Raw genomic sequence first — 16,650 nt, forward strand, 5'->3', positions numbered from 1 at the left:
GTGAACAAAAGTTTAATAAAAAATTTTATCTATTTTACTTACTTAAATAAATTGCTAATATTGGACAATAGTTCATTCCATTTTAGTTGTTCAGTAGTAGCATATTGTTCTTCATTGTTGATAACACTTTTAATCATAGCTGCTTGTTCTGATAAAGTACTTACACACTCTTGAATTTTTTCTTTTTCATCTTCTGAATAATTATTTTCAATCTCTTTCCAAACTTCATCTAATTCTTTAATATTCTCTTCTACATAATCTACTTCATCTTTCATTTCATTGTAAAATTTCTTCTCAGACAGATCATTTAATTCTTTCTTTCCAAAGAATACCTGATATTCAATTATCTCCAACCATGTGGAAAATATTTCTATTACAGTAGTTAATTTTTGTTCAATAATTATAGCATCGTTATTTTCAATAGCCTGCACCAATTGTGATAATTCTTGTTGAATATTTAATCGGCGTTCTTCAATATTTGTTGAGTTAGAAATATTTTCTAAATTAACAATATGCAAAATGCTTGATAAACAATTTGTTTCTCTAGCATTTTGTAAATTTTTCAGTCGATCTAATATAATTTTTGTAGATTGAGTTCTTTGGAAAACATGGGAGAATGGGCTTGAGGCTGTTGACTTGAATCTTTCATTTTGTTGTTGTAAGTAATTATCGGACCATAAAATCTCGTCGTTTTCAGTATTCATCGTTTTATCAAGGATAACCGATTCCATTGGTGATAAAAGTTCTTCTGAAGTATCCATCGGTTCTGGAACGTTTTCAATTTTAATAACCTCTGGAATAGTTTGTTTTTTGATGTTAGATTGTTGAACTACTGTTGGTACCACCACTTGATTATTCTGTAAATTATCATTAGATATAGTACTATCTTCAACAGATGAGCTATCGTGTAATTCTTGATCTACGATTGATAATGATAAGTTAACTTTTTGATCATCAAATTGATATTTTTGTTGATCTTTTTTACCTCCTTTTTTCGTGACTTCGGAATAAAATAGTTTTATCGTTGGATCTTTTGATTCAATGGAACTACTACTTAATGTAAAATCAGCTGACTCTTGATCTTTCTCAGGTGAACTTGATTCTTTCAATTTCGACGACTTTTGTTTTTTCTTTTTCTTATATCGCTTTTTGCTTTTATTGATTGATGGGTCGATGTCCTTATTTTCTACCTCAGAAGTTATAGTTTCGTGAGTTACATTAGTTGATTCACTCTCACATGTTATTTGATCGGGTGTAAGACTCTCTGATAGTTCAATAGTCGCTTGAACATGAATTTCAAATGACGTATCAGTCGATTCTTTTTCTGACATTATAGGTGTTTCTGGTTTCTCTTGATCTTTACTTTTTGTTTCCTCAGGAATTTTTTCCTTTTTATCGGGAGTTATCACAGTAGATTGGCTTGATTCTTCTAATTTCAATGAATCAGTAGGTGTTTTAATTGGCTGATCTATCGACTGAATATCTTCTTCTCTTTCTAGACTTGGTTGTGCCTCTAGTTCTAATTTTGATTTTAATTTCTCTGTCTCGTAATCACTAAGAAATTTGGTCATTGCTATTGGTGAAGTAGCAATTTCTTGAGTATTAATTTCTATCTCAGGTACAGTTGATATTTCTACGGATTGAATTGTAGTCTGTTGAGCAATTGAAACAGATGCAACTGAGATTGGGATTTGGCTCTCAAGTTCTGAGTCTGAAGTTTGAAGACTTGTTTCAGTTATTTCAGGAACATTTTGAATGTATTCCTCAATGGTTGGAATCAATTCATCTGCCATAGTTTGTATACATGTATCAAAAGAGCTTTTTTCATGTTCTATTGTTTGTGACTCTTGTTCTGTTACAATTGTTTGTTCTTCCAAACTCGTTTGTGTACTTAAATCTAATGACTGAATAAGTTCAGCACTTTTATCAATGGGCTCTGGGCTTGTTTGCATAACTGATTCTACCATGAATTGTGGATTACTAGTTTGGACTTCAACTTCTTCAATAGAAATACGTGGACTATTTTTTGGTGTAGTTTGCGTTGCCATAGTTGCTACTACGATATCTTCGATTAAATTTGCTTGCATTTCAAAGTGTTTTGTTGAAGTTGCTAAAGAGTTTAATGGTTCACTAGTTTGTACATCAGTTTCGACAACTTGAACTTCAGTACCGACTTGAATCGCTACTTCTTCCTGAATAATTTCTGGTTTTGGAGTAGTTTGCTGTTCAGCATTCAAAGATTCTGATTGATTTTCAGTTTGAGCATCACTCTCTATTAACTTTTTAGTCTCTATAGGCAATGTTTGAACTCCTGAAGAGTCTACAACAATCGTCGTTTGGACTTCAATCTCTTCAGTTTCTTTAACTGGAATATTAGGCTCTAATTCAACTAAACTTGTTTGACTTTCTTCTTCCTCTTTTTCAAAAACAGGAACAATCTCAATTAAGTCAGTTTGAATAAATGAATCTTCCTTGGCTGGTAATTCAATTGCAATTGTCTGAATTTCAGAGTCTAACACTGGAGTTGGAGACGTTTGGATTTCCATATTTATTTCTTCAGGAGCAAGAGTTTGAATTTCTAAGTTTGATGCTGGTGTCGGTGACGTTTGCATTTCCATGTTTATCTCTGTAGGAATTAATGTTTGAATTCCTGAATCTAATGCTGGAATTGGTGATGTCTGCATTTCCATATTTACTTCTTCATGTATTAATGTTTGTATTTCCCGTTCTAAAACATTCAATTCAATTGGCTCGGAAGATGTTTGATGAGAACTATCAATTTTTTCTGATTTATTGTCGAATTCTTCTTCTACATTGGCTGAAGCATCTCGAGTTTCTAAAATTTGCGTCTGAGTATCGATTTCTACAGATGGTTGAACTAATTTTTTATCTTTTTGTTTATGCTTTTTACTACGTTTCTTTTCAACCTTTAATTTTTCTTCCTGTTTATGTGAATTATCAGTGAATTCCGTTTCATCTGTAGTACTTTTAGGTACTTCAGTATTTTCTTCGATATTTACATATACTTTCTGTTTTTTCTTCTTTTTCTTTTTCTTTTTAAATACTGTACTTTCATGTTCTTGAAAAACTAAATTGTCTTCTAGAGTAGTTCCATCATCAGATTCATATCCAGTTTGCAAATTTTCTTCTTCTGGACATGAAAAAGAAAGTGATGTCTCTGTGTTTTCCAAAATATCAGATTGTGCTTGTTCCGTAGGCTGTTTGGGTGAATCTGATACAGGAAGATTAATTTCTACTGATTCAGCGATTGTAGTGGCAATCGAACCATCAGAATCATCTTGTTTTTCCTTTTTTCCAGTTTCAATATCACTTGATTGACCAACAGGTATAGGGGAAATTTTAGAAATATCTTCAGTAACTATTTCTGACGGAGTAATATCAATTTGTTTAACTGAAATACTTTCACTTGATAGTTTTTCAATGGTCTCATTATTAACTGGTGAATCAATACTCTTATCAATATCGTCATGAGATAATTTAGGTGAATCTACTTGTTGAATATCAGCAATTAATTTGTCTTGATGTTTTTCTAATAAAACATTATTAGATTTGCTTGGAGATACTACAGTGCTATCATCAGAGTGCTGTACTACTTCTACCGTGCCAGTCTCTAAATCAATATCGAATACTGGGCTTTTTACAGGTGCATCAATTAGCTTAACGACTGTATCATCTACTGGCCTATCCTCCTCTGTAATAACAGAGTCAGGCTCAGCTTTATCAATTGTTACTTCGGAAATTTTCGACTGTAAAATTTCCGAATTTTTAGAATCAATCATAACTTTACTTTTTAATTCTACAGTTGATTGTAGTTTAATTTTATTTACCTCTGTTTCTTGATGATTCATAGATGACACATTAGGTTGATCTATTGCTTGATATTGTTCTTGTTGTAGTACAGGAGAAGATATAAATTCCGATGATACTATACTTTCATGTGTCACATCTACTTTTTTTTCTCCGTCTCTAACGTCATCTGATTCTGTTAATTTTTGATCTGTTTGTTTTATAACGTTTATACTAATATGAGGAATATTTTGTTCATCGATTTGAACTTCTTCAGGCTCTTCAATAATTTCCTCTGTCATGACTTCTTTACCATCAATAATTGTTATCTTTTTAATAGTTTTACGGGTTTTTATTATAACTCGCCTTGTTGCTTGTTGGACCATTGTATGAACTGTTGAAGAATGAGTTTGATACTGATCTGTTTCTTTCATTAATTTAGCAGCAGTAGTAGCTACTGATGGTACTAAATCTTTTGGAATACTGTCACTCAATGTTTGGGGTATTGTTTCAATCTCTTTAACATTAAAACCTTCATTTGCTGCAAAAATTTGTTTCGTAGACATTTCTATACTACCATCAGTCTTTGTTTGAGTTAGTGTTACTTGTTGGCTACTTGTGGCGGTTTCAATAAATGTTTGAGCTCCTTCTTTTGTCGTAGGTGTTATATGTTCCTGTGATACTTGATCACTCGTAACTAAAACTTTTCTCAATTTACGAACAACAATTTTTTTTGTACCATCTGCGTCTATAAGAACTTCAGTGGTAACATCTTCAGGCTCTGTAAGAATAGTTTCAAAAGTTTGTGGGGCTGCATGTTCAATATTTAACTCAGAGACAGCACTTTTTTCTAATTTTGCATCTTGATATTTCATATCAACGACTATATCATCAGGAATAGTAGCAGCTCGTTCATGCATTAAAAACTGCTCAGCAGTCGTTGTGGGAATATTTCGGGTAGCTATTTCTATTACATCATGAGTATCATCAGTAGTTTTTAGTATTTTTATTGATTCTTTTTTAGCTAATTTTGAATCTTCTAATAGTACTTGGGTAGGAATGGTTGTCTGAATGCCCATTTCAGTTAGTGTCTGTTTTGTTAATTGAATTGGTTTTTCATCTTTTATGAGACTCTGTCCTGTCTGTAATGATACATCAATGCCTAGTTCTGTTTCAGTTGAATGAATTGATGAAGCTTGATCGAGGGTTCTGTCATCTTGATCAGGTAAATCATCTAATGCACAAATGGTTTCGTCTTCTTCAATTTCCTATAAGAAAGTTATATTTTTTTTGTTATATCAAATTTTTTTTTTTAAGTAATAATTTTTAAGCAAATCGATCAATATAATTCATAATGATATTGATGAAATGATTTAATAAATACAATGTATTGTTTGATATTTCATTAAATTTTTTATCTTACAGAATATTTATTATTATTTTAGAATTTTTCTTAATATTTTATATCATAGTTTATGTAAAATATTGCAGTTTAAAATGAATTTCTTGTCGTCGATGAAAATGGAAATAAATTGTAGAATATATTTTTATTTTTTTTTAAATGGCAGAAAAAATTTGATAAAAATGAAATAGGTGATGAAAATTTAATGAAAGAATACAGTTTACATAATGATAACAATACATATGTATATGAAAAAGAATTACATGCAATTTCTATATTACAACCACCACCTTAAAATTAATATAATAAACCAAATGATACAAATGATACATTATTGTGGAAATAGATAGCTTATAGAAAAGATAAATAAGAAAAAAGTGTATGGTAATGAAAACCTGTGAAACTTCTATTTGAGTATATTGTATAGAAATGAGTTAAAATTTTATCTGTTTAACAATTAAAGTTAAGCATGTCCTGTTATTGCAGTACGACGAATAGTAAACAATATAAAAGTTCTTGAGGTATTGTAAATCTTCAATACCTTCTGCTTTTCCTTCAACTGTAAATTCGTTTTCAATAAAGCCTCTTTGAGAGATTTGGCTAGAGCACTTATTTCTGGAAGTGCTTCTAATTTTATCACACTCTGGACTCGTTCGTTTAATTCGTTTTCCAGCATCTATAATTATGTTGACAATTTTAGAATTAATTTCTATATTATTTACAAAAATAAAAAAACAAAATTAATATACTAACCTTATATGAAGCTATAGAATGTAGTTGTGTAATTGTTAAAATAAGGTTTTTTAACCAAATATCAGTTTCATCGAGGAAATTTTTGTACGTAATAATTTCCATTTCTCGTTGTTGTTGACATTTTATAACTTTCTCTAAAACTGCAACTCCTTCTTCTATTTGTATTCGTATAACTGTAATTCGAGTTTGAACTTTTTTCAAAATATTCGTGAATTTTCCAGTGTCAGCTTCTGCATCAAGCTTTATTAAATTTTCATAAAGTTCAGATACTTGTTCATCATACTTCTGTAGTTGTTCAAGTTTTTCCTATATTATATAATTTAAAATTTTAAATAGAAAACGAAAATTTCAAGAAGATATATGTATTGTTATAAGAAATACGATTATTTACTGTATAAAAAAAGTTTAATAATATTACCAAAAATATTGAGAAAACTTTTGACAAATTATCTTGAGGTAAAAGTTTCAATGATTCTTCAAGTTGACTGATGGCTTTTTCTATATCTTCTATATTGCTTTCTAATGATATCTGTAATAGAGAATATAAAAATAAATATTGGAATATGATAAAATGATTAAACAATTATAAGCACTCTCGTGCATACAGGACGGAAACTCCGGTACAAGTCCAGGCGTTGGATTAATGAATTAGATTAATTAAAAAAAAAACTTAAATGTAAACCTGTAAATAACACAAATAAAAGGAAAATGAGTAAACTTCTAGTTATCCTGACGTATCAGCGTCCAGTGTGTCTTAGTTTGCGTCTTCCGGAATTATTTTTAATGTCTATAATCAAAGGTTAACTTCAATTTGTGTGAATGCAAGTAAGTTGAATTTTTAAATAAAACTTTAAGAAAAAAAATAAAATCATATAATTAAAGTAAACTATGAAAAATAGAAAGAAATTGAATTTAAAAAATAATTAGTTATTAACTCATGCAAAGATTATCTTTAGATAAAGCAAAAAAATTTTTAGAGAAAAAATAATGCATAGTTTGCTAAAAATATTATCAGCGCAAAGAAAAAAATTATTATGATAAAACTACAAAAAAATTTTAATGATGCAACACAACAGCAACACTTGGCTGGATATATGTCACACCTTAAGGTTTTGAGAAATTCCATGTGATTCAGCTTTTTTCTCATTTTCCTCCAAATCTCGATTATCAAAGTTGCCTTGTTCCTGAGCTTTCTTCATTTCGAGACCTAAATGTTGGTCGATTGGATAGGAAAGTATTGGAGGATGTGGTAAAGTGTTACAAGAATTAAGGAAAGGATTTTTAGAGAAAGATAATGAGTCTACGGAAGAAGAAGAAGAAGAAGAAGAGTGTAGAGAAAAGTGAGAATTTTCATTTGTTTGTTGAGGTTGAGTAATGTGAGTTTGTCGAACATCTATTCGCGTTTTATCTTGTCGTAAGGATAAGTATGTACTATAATCATTCCAGCTACATATACCTCCCGGTAAATCCGCGACAAGTCGTTCGGTTCGAGGTGCTAATGACGATTCATTATAAGAATTAAACAAAGAACCCTTACCAGGTCCACTACCACCACCAAAGTTATCATGGAAATCATCATTGTTATCGCGATGATCAAAATAATTATTAATATTAATAACCTTTTTTTTTAATTTTGAAGATAAATCCTCGAAAAATTTCAGCTCAGCATCATGATACATTCGCTTGTCCACCCAAAAACTATCCATACCAATGGAATCCGTCAATTTCAATGGTGAAAATGTAGATACTGGCTGTTGTACCTTTTCAGGAAGGTGAATTTCTTCTGACTCTAAATGACTTATTACTACAATATCATCTTCATCAATATAAAATTGCACTTTGGATGTTGGCATTTCACAAATTTCAACCTGATTTTCACCTGATTTACTAACTAAATCATTGGTAGCTTTAGTTTTAGGTAATGGTGATGATGGTGGCTTTACTATTTCATGTTCTGTTGATGGAGAATCTTTTATAGATTCATAACTACGGTCAAAACTATCAGATACGATACAAAATCCATCATATTTAATGTCTTTTACATTATCCATTTGGTTCTTTGACTCTTCTACACATTGTGATAATTTTTTTACAATTTTTTCATCATCTGTAAGTTTTAAATCTACTTCAGTAGCAGCGTTTTGAATTTTCGGTATTTCCAATTTATTTTCATTATCAATAATCAGAACAGGTTTCACTCTAGAATCAACTTCTGTATCTGCCGTTGATTTTTTTAATTTTTCAATTTTTTGATTAATTGAATTTCTACCATATAATGTTTCAGCCCACTGAGATTCAAAATATGATAATTCTGACAATGAATATTTTGGAATTTCTTCTATTAAAGCTATGGCACTTGATTCTACTTCTACATCATTTTCAGATATTCTATTTTCTGATGGTATAATATCTGTTGTAGTTTTTTTTAATTTATCGTCTACCGCTTCCATCATTGATACTCCACGTATTTGTTCCAAGTCACAAGATTTTGGCTTTGATTCAGTGATGGATGATGGTGCTCCTTCGATTACTCTAACAACTTTGAAATTTTGATACAAATAACTTTCAGCTTCGTTGTAAGCATGATAATCTATCCAGTAAGGTTTAATTAATTCATTTATGTTTGTATAATCTATTTTTTCTTTGTTGTTTTTAATATCTTTATCACGACTACATTTTTTGGTATCCCTTTCATTTACTGAACTTTTAGATTTAAATGATTCTATTGATATAGTATCACTCTTTTGTGAATTTCTTCTAGCTTGAACACTTCCAAATAATGGTTCATCATCCTTATCAAATTCAATTATTGGTATTTGCACTTGTTTTACATCTGCACTTGTCTGAATTTCATTAGCATTGGTTTCTTGAATCTTTTGTTCAATTTCAGTAGCTGCGATTGAATCATTAGATACTCGAACATATGTCGTTGTGAGATTGGCTTCTACATTATCAGGTCGCAAATTAATAATTTCTTCAGATTTAGAATTAATCCTGTTCAATAAAGGAACATTCTCCAGTATTTCAACTGATTTAACAGATTTTACAGCTGGTGGAGATATTTCATGTGTTCCACATGTAGATTTAGTTGTTACTGTTGTTATACTTTTTTCAATAATTAAAGCTTTGCCTGGTAACTCGTCATTGAGTGATAAATTTTTAGAATCATCACTCATTTGAGAGCTAATCGATAATTGTTTTTCGTTATCTATGTTGGCTAATTTTTCTGTCGGTCTTGAAATAGAATTCGTATCCTCAACAATCTTTGGTTCTAAAATTTTTTGTTCATTATTATCATTATCATTGGTAGATGAATTTTTGATTATTTCATCAGAAATTTTTTCATTTTTTATGTCATCTAATGGTAATTTTTGTTCAGGTTTTACCACCTTTTCTTGAATTTTATTTTTAGTTTCAGTTCTTTTTTTGTTCTTTTTTGTTTTTGATGATGGTTTCAATTTATTTGAATCATCTGATGGTAGTTCTTCAACAGATTTTTCATTGGATTGATCTTTTTCAATTTTTTTGGTCTCTTCTTTTCTCTGATCTTCTACTTGAGGTTTCAATTTTTTATTTAATTCAGTAAAAGGTTCAGAAGATTTTATTAATTCCTGCTTATTTTTTCGAATTGTTTTTTTGGCTTTCTGTTCACTATTATTATTCGATTGTTGTGGTTGCTGTTGTTGTTGTTGTAATTGGGGTATCTCTTTGTCTTTTTGAAATTTATTTTTTTGTTTTTCTAATGCTGCAATTTCTTTAAGAGCTTTATCAATTTCATCCTCATGATGTGTGTCAATTTTCTTCTTTTTAGGCTTTCGTTTTTTCTCTGTATCATTTGTCGGCTTCACATCGACATTATCTTCAGTAATTTTTATTTTTTCTTTAATATTTTCTTTTATCTCTTTTATAGTATCAAAAGTTTCAACAACAATTGGTTTTTCGATTTTTTCAACAGGCTTTTCTCGCTCAACTTCTTTAATAACATCTTCACGTTGCCTATTTTTCTTTTGTTCTTTTTTATTTTTGGTCACATTGTGTTTAACTTGATTCTCATTTTTTTCTGTACATTTTTCCTTTGTATCTTTTTTCTTTATTACATCCCATTTTTTTTTATCTTTTGATGCTATAACTTTTTGAGATTTTCCCTCTAATGTAACTTCATTATTAATAGTATTGGTATTGTTTTCTTGAGGACATACTTGAGAATTATTTTCATCAAAAATTGGATTTGGTGGACTTTGAATTGATCGAGTTGCAAGACCTTGAGACAGAATTTTGGCATAAGATGTAGATGATGATATTTTTGCATCAGACTGCACTGGCATTGGTTCTTCTGTTATTAATTCTTTCTCTAGATTTTCACTCACCTGCATTGCATCAGTGTGTTCATCTACCACAGCTTCAACTTGCTCCGGTAAAGTAGTATTATTCTGAATATCAGACACACAATCATAGCTTTGACATATTTCAGATTCACTTTTATTAAGAATTATTGGATTATAATAAAGCATTTCATTTGCAGCTTTATGCTGTTGTTGAGTGCATGGATGACTTTGTTGGTAAATATTTTGGTTTGCTGTTAAATAATTATCTTGTGTAACATAATGCTCAGCTGGGTATCTCATGCTGGTATCATACGGATTTAACGACGTATCCAATTCATGTGGTTGATGATCCGTAGTTGTGTATACAAATGGATAAGCTCCAAGTTCTGTATTAATGAAACTCACTAATTCTGGCATAGGAGGAACATAATCATACATTTTTGTCTGAGAAGAAGTTGACATATTTTCAAATGCTTCATGCGGCATATCATAGTTTTCTTTTGTCGTTTCTAATGATTTTTTTTGATTAATATCAAGTGTTGAAGCTTGATCAATTTCTTGATAATGTATGTTACTTTCTGGAATAGATACTTGTTTTACTGGTGAACTATCGATCTTCTTTTCACCTTCATAATTTTCTTTAGGTAAATCTGTTATTTGTGATATATTATTTTTGGATAATTTTGTCATATGAATTTCATGTTTAGTAGGTTGTTCAATATGAGAATAATTTTGTGCCCCCCCTCGAAGAATATCTGCATAAGATGTAGAACCAGGAATCCAAATGGGACTTGGAGATCTCTTTCGTATTTCTGTTGATATTAAATGTGCTTTTGAATGTTCAACGATCTGTTCAAATTCACGATCAGTTGAAGTATCTTTACTAGTTACTTTAATTTGAGGTATTTCACCTATTTGTTTAATTTTAATATTTTTAGATCTTCTTATTGGTGAGCGACCTCGTCGTGTTGATTGAGCTGATGCCCTGTCTGACTGAGAAGTAGATGATTTTTTATTTTTCTGTTTCTTTTGCTGAAGATTTTCTGAATCATTTGAATCTTGAGATCGATCACTTCTTATTTTATGTGAATCAGCAATTACTTGTGAAATAGATGAAGATTGTGGAGAAGTTGTATTAATTGGAAAAGATTCTGGTTGATGTATTTTATAAGGACTAGAAGACCTTGAATTGGGGCTTGAACGACCTGCCGTAATGTCTGCATATGATGCAAGTCCTGCTACTGGCTTGTTGATCTCACTACTATTTGAATCATCAGGCAGCGAATAGTATGGATCGATGATAAGTATTTCATCCAACAGCAATTTTGATCGTTGCCGCCAATTGTCCATTTGTGTCTGTAAGGTCTGTACGCCATAGCGCAACAGCCAAAGAACATCAATACATCAATTTTATATATTTGTGATTATTTATATTTTTATTTTATGTATATACTAAAGAATAAAAAAATAATTTGCTATATTATTTTTATTTAATCAAAGAGTATACATATTTATTTTATTAATTGCACTTTCTGTTTATTAATAATAAATCATGATTTATTAGTGGCTTACACAATCAATGTGATATAAGAAATATGATGGAAAGTTCATAAATACTAGAGTTGGTAAAACTCTTAACAAAACGATATCTGATAATATAAAAGACATTCTTTTTTCATTTAAAATAATTAAAATTGTCAATATCCTATATTTCGTAAACATTAACTTATTCCATGAGTTTATACGCGCGTAACGTAATTAATATATTCATAAATATTTTAAATTTTTATTAAGATCAGGGATCTAATGTTTCTATATCTGGTGTTCCACGTTGAATTATTAATTTAGAACGTTCTACTCTCGCTTGGATTTTACTTTGAAGGGATTTTATTTGTTCACGGTAGACCTTATATATTTTTATGTATAAAATTTAGATTGCATATTTAATAAGAGAATTTGAGTTTTTAAGAGAATGAGGTAGAGTGTAAAATATAAGAGAGTAAAAATTATGTGATTGGAAAGGAGTGAGGAAATAAAAAAAAATCACAAATGAAATGATTGATGAGTGCATTGTCAATAAATTTAAATAATAATTTAAATAAATTCATAATAAGTTATTTTAATAAAAAATTAAATGAATTTACTGTCAACAGAGGTAACTTGATAATGCTCTATGTGTATTGTTTTTAATAAATGTCCAATTCTGTAATATTTAAAACTAATTATTGTACCGGAAGACGAGGACGATGATACTAACAATAAGTCGATAAAAATATTTTTTTATATTTTAGTTCAATTTAATATTAACTAAAAAAAAAACAAATTACAATATTTTGTGCAACTCATTATTATACTATAAGTTTTGCATTATTTGAGTGTGTATTTTTACAACTATTGTGGTGATATTACATCCATTTAAACAAATTGTGATTATTATCAGTGATAGTATTAAAAATCGATTAAAGAAAAAAGACATTAACACAAACAAGCAAAATCAAGTAATCTCTGTATGAAAAAAACATAAATAACAAACAGATCTTAAAATTAAGTATAAAATAAAATAAATTATAATACCAACCAATACACCAATTGTAAGCGATGGGCCTCAAGTAATTATTAAATAATTGATGTCATATAATGATATGGATATATAAAGTGTATAAGTTATTTTGTGTTAGTTTTATCAAATTGTGTTTCACAATTATCAATTGAAAATGTAATTTTTTAATTTTTTATGTGTTTGCATATAATAGCGTGTGAAATATAAAGCAAGGTGAATGATTAAAATGATTCCAACAAAAGATTAATAATTTCCCATCCCATGGAAACACCTTGATGAATAAATAAAAAGAAAATCTACCCCATTCTCGTGCTTCTTTTCCTATTCAGTGGTTTCTGGTAAATAACCGATCATTAATACACCAAAATGTTTCCACTGACTTTTGTATTTAAATTAATTAATTGATTGAAGCACTTTCATTAATTTTGAGTTATTATTAAAATTAGTCAGACTATTACGAGTTATTATACTTTTGATTTAATAAATGATACTATAGTATCACGTGTTTTTTGCAAAATAAATTACTTTTCTATTGCATACAATGGTGGGTTATTATAAATGAATTTAAATGCAATATCTAACTATCGCTTTTACACATTTAAAGTGCATACTAAAAATTACGTACAATTATAATAGTGAAATAAACCTACCTGTTGCTCTTGAATTGCTTTTTCACGATCATTTGGAAGATATGTCGGATTTAAAGTTGATCTTAATTGTTGTTCAACTTGAATTATTTGTTGTCTTAATTGTTGGATTTCCTAAAAAGTTAAATGAGAAAAAAGAATAAGAATATTCTTTTTGAATATACTGTATAGTGAATTCAATTCTCTAACCTGTTGATATTGATCAAGTTGTGAAAGACAATTTTCTAGTGAAGTCGTTTGATCTTTAACTGTTTCATAAAGATTATTTAAATCGTTAATCATCTCATCTGCCATATCAGCAATTTTATTATCACCACCAATACCAGTTTTGAAATGAACTTGCAATTTTTCAACAGAAATTGAAATTTTAGTTTTTTGAATTGCAATATCACTCAACATTTTTTCTCTTATTGCATGTTGATCTCTTAATGGTTTCTTTTTATTTTGTGGTGATTCTAAATTTTGTCGTGCCTTTTCTAACCAACTTTTAACATCTTTAAATTTCTTTTCACATTGTTCCCATTCTTCACTTGCTTCTTGAAGTAATGCATTCTAAAATTCAAAATGTAATCAATTTATCCGTTTGTTTTGTGCCATATTTACAGCTGCACATTTTTTAATTAACTTACCCTTTCCAATAATTGACCTTCAACTTCAACTTTAGCCTCTTCAATTTGGGCAAGTTTCTCAGGAAGATCACCTACACTGGTAAATTGAGCTATTAATTCAAGCTCTTTACCCATATCACTTAAATTTTTATTTATTTGTTTACAATTTTTAACCGCAATCTGTAAATAACATAATGATAATTTCAAACCCGTCGATAACTAATAAAAAATATGTAAAGGTATAATATATTGTATTAACATACCGAATAATCATGTAATTTCTGTCGGGTTTGTATTAATGTGCTTAATCTAAGAGGTTCTTTTAAGAATACTCTCTTTTCTTCTATCCATGCTTTTACAGATTCATAAAGAATAATGAACCTTTGCCAAGCATCTAGAGAGTCTCCAACTTGTTGCTTTTTTTCTTCCAACCATGACTTAACTTGTCCAAATTGATCAGTCAAACTTAATATTGTTTTTTCAATAAGTTCTTTCTCATTTTCATTTTGAGTATTTTCTATAATAATATGACCATTTTTGGTCAATTTTTCCAGTTTATCAGACATCGAGGTGAACTGTGATTGAATTTGTCGTAAAAATTCTCGAAGTTTAAGTGGTTCATCTGATCGGTCTTTGATTTTAAGCTCAGCTTGATGAATCCATGCTTGTAATTCATCTACATCTGATACGTAATCCGTTCTAATAGTTTTAGCTCTTTTTTGTTCACGTTGTTTTTCTTCCATAGCTTGGATTGTGCTTTCAACGTTCAACTCTAAAGAAGCGAGTTGTTGAGCTAAATCACTCGGCACCAATTGCTGATTTGATTCGTACCTCAATTTTGTATTACCAGAAAATTCTTTTATTTCATCAACAAGTTTTAAAAGAAACTTTTCTCGTAATTCAGCAAGTAAATTTTCAATTGAATCTTGATCAACTCCAAATATATAAAAATTCTTGATACGTTGATTAATTTCTTCCAATCGATCCTCGAAAAATTTCACTTCAGATTTATCTCGATTCAATAATTCAAGATCTTTATATGCCTTTTGTAATTTTGAATGAATTGATCCAACAAGTCTGCAATGTACAATTAATTTTTTTGCAAATTTCTCCTTCCCATAAATGCTTATAAGAATTAATCGATTTACAATTAAATTACCAATTTTAATGTCAGTGAAATTATTTAATAATTTAATAAAATAAAAAAGTATTACAACTTATTGAACATAAATATAAATTTAGACATGAGAGTAACGGAAAAGAAAAAAAAATGGTATAAAAAGAAGAGTGTAAGAGCTTTAGCTAAAAGTAGCCATCTGAATTTATAGATTTAACTTCTAAAAGTAGTTATCACACATAGCAATGAAAAATTTATAAATATTAATATATTAATATTTTTTAACTATTCAATAAAAAAATTAATTCAACAGTTTTGTAGAAACTAAATAACTTTTTTTTTTATAAATAAATATTCTTGATAATTTTTCATTATTAAATGATAAAACTGTTAAATAAAATTCAACTTGTAGACGTATATAGAATAAAAAAATATCATAAATGATATCATCATTGTTACAGGAATTATAAAAAAATTAATAAAAAACAATGTCAATGACAAGACAGTGTGTATATCATTTTCAAATTTAAAATCCTAATTACTAACACTGTGACATCATCTACCGAGTTGGTGATGACAAAACATTGTGAGATAAGAAATGAAGGAGAACGAGAATTCTATGTTATGTGTAGTCTATAGTCACACCGACTAATCTGGCACACGTCCCTGTATTTACTCGGTGGATTTTATGAATCTATAATTACTCATGAACTCGTGAGTTTTACGATCTTCACATTGAATAGTAACTAAGTAATAAAATTTTATTTCAAGTAAAATTTGAATCTAAGATTTAACATTAAAACTGATTTATTCAATCGGCGGGAAAACTTGTAATATCACGAGTACTACCTGTTTTAAAACAATTTAATAGTTTATCGATTATATCACTGACGAGATTGGTAATTAAACTATGTCGATAACAATTCTTATCAGCATTTTACTGTTTTATAATTTTCGATACTTTTAAAATATGACATTAATATTTGTTTGTAACTAGAGTATAAATTTAAAAACTGTTGTTATTATGCACTGATTAAAATATATTTACAATAGTGTATCTGACTTTAATAATTATTTATAAAATCTAATTAAAGTGTTTCTTTAAAAAATAAATAGTTAAATGATTATATGGCATGGAGTGTTCAAGCCAAACAGCAACTATAACAGTTTGAAACGATTTGAAACGCAACCGAATACAGTTTGAGTTTTTTTCAGCTCATACGTCATACGACGCATGCGGGAATAGTACTTTGTTTCATTTATTTTACCTTTACTCAGATGCCAAGCGTCGCGACGCTGACACCAAACAGACTTCTATATTGTGAACTAAGAATAATATCAGGCCTATACATTTTCTAATGTATATAACTTTTATTTCTTTCTTAAAAATTATATTAAATATGTAAAATAGTATTGTATACTTCTCCTATT

At 29.0% G+C, this 16,650-nt stretch overlaps 1 protein-coding gene across 12 annotated transcripts in view; it reads right to left on the reverse strand.

Moving 5' to 3' along the window:
• The window catches only part of Msp300 (Muscle-specific protein 300 kDa), a 58,892-nt gene that overhangs the window by 11,689 nt on the left and 30,553 nt on the right, over positions 1–16,650 (reverse strand). For 6 of the 12 annotated variants that reach the window (XM_035080589.1, XM_035080595.1, XM_035080587.1 and 3 more), the window contains 9 exons: positions 14,366–15,179; positions 14,124–14,282; positions 13,684–14,046; positions 13,498–13,608; positions 7,066–11,652; positions 6,381–6,491; positions 5,963–6,268; positions 5,751–5,885; positions 43–5,075 (listed from right to left, as the gene is read on the reverse strand). In XM_035080589.1, coding sequence (XP_034936480.1) covers positions 43–5,075; positions 5,751–5,885; positions 5,963–6,268; positions 6,381–6,491; positions 7,066–11,652; positions 13,498–13,608; positions 13,684–14,046; positions 14,124–14,282; positions 14,366–15,179 — 11,619 coding nt within the window. Of the gene's footprint in view, positions 1–42; positions 5,076–5,750; positions 5,886–5,962; positions 6,269–6,380; positions 6,492–7,065; positions 11,653–11,740; positions 12,194–13,497; positions 13,609–13,683; positions 14,047–14,123; positions 14,283–14,365; positions 15,180–16,650 lie in introns of those variants that run through there. The other 6 variants (XM_035080597.1, XM_035080596.1, XM_035080593.1 and 3 more) reach the window with 3 other exon arrangements.

Source organism: Chelonus insularis, unplaced genomic scaffold (genome assembly GCF_013357705.1).
Source record: "Chelonus insularis isolate UGA/USDA-ARS -01 unplaced genomic scaffold, ASM1335770v1 contig_310_pilon, whole genome shotgun sequence".
Lineage (NCBI taxonomy): Eukaryota > Metazoa > Arthropoda > Insecta > Hymenoptera > Braconidae > Chelonus > Chelonus insularis.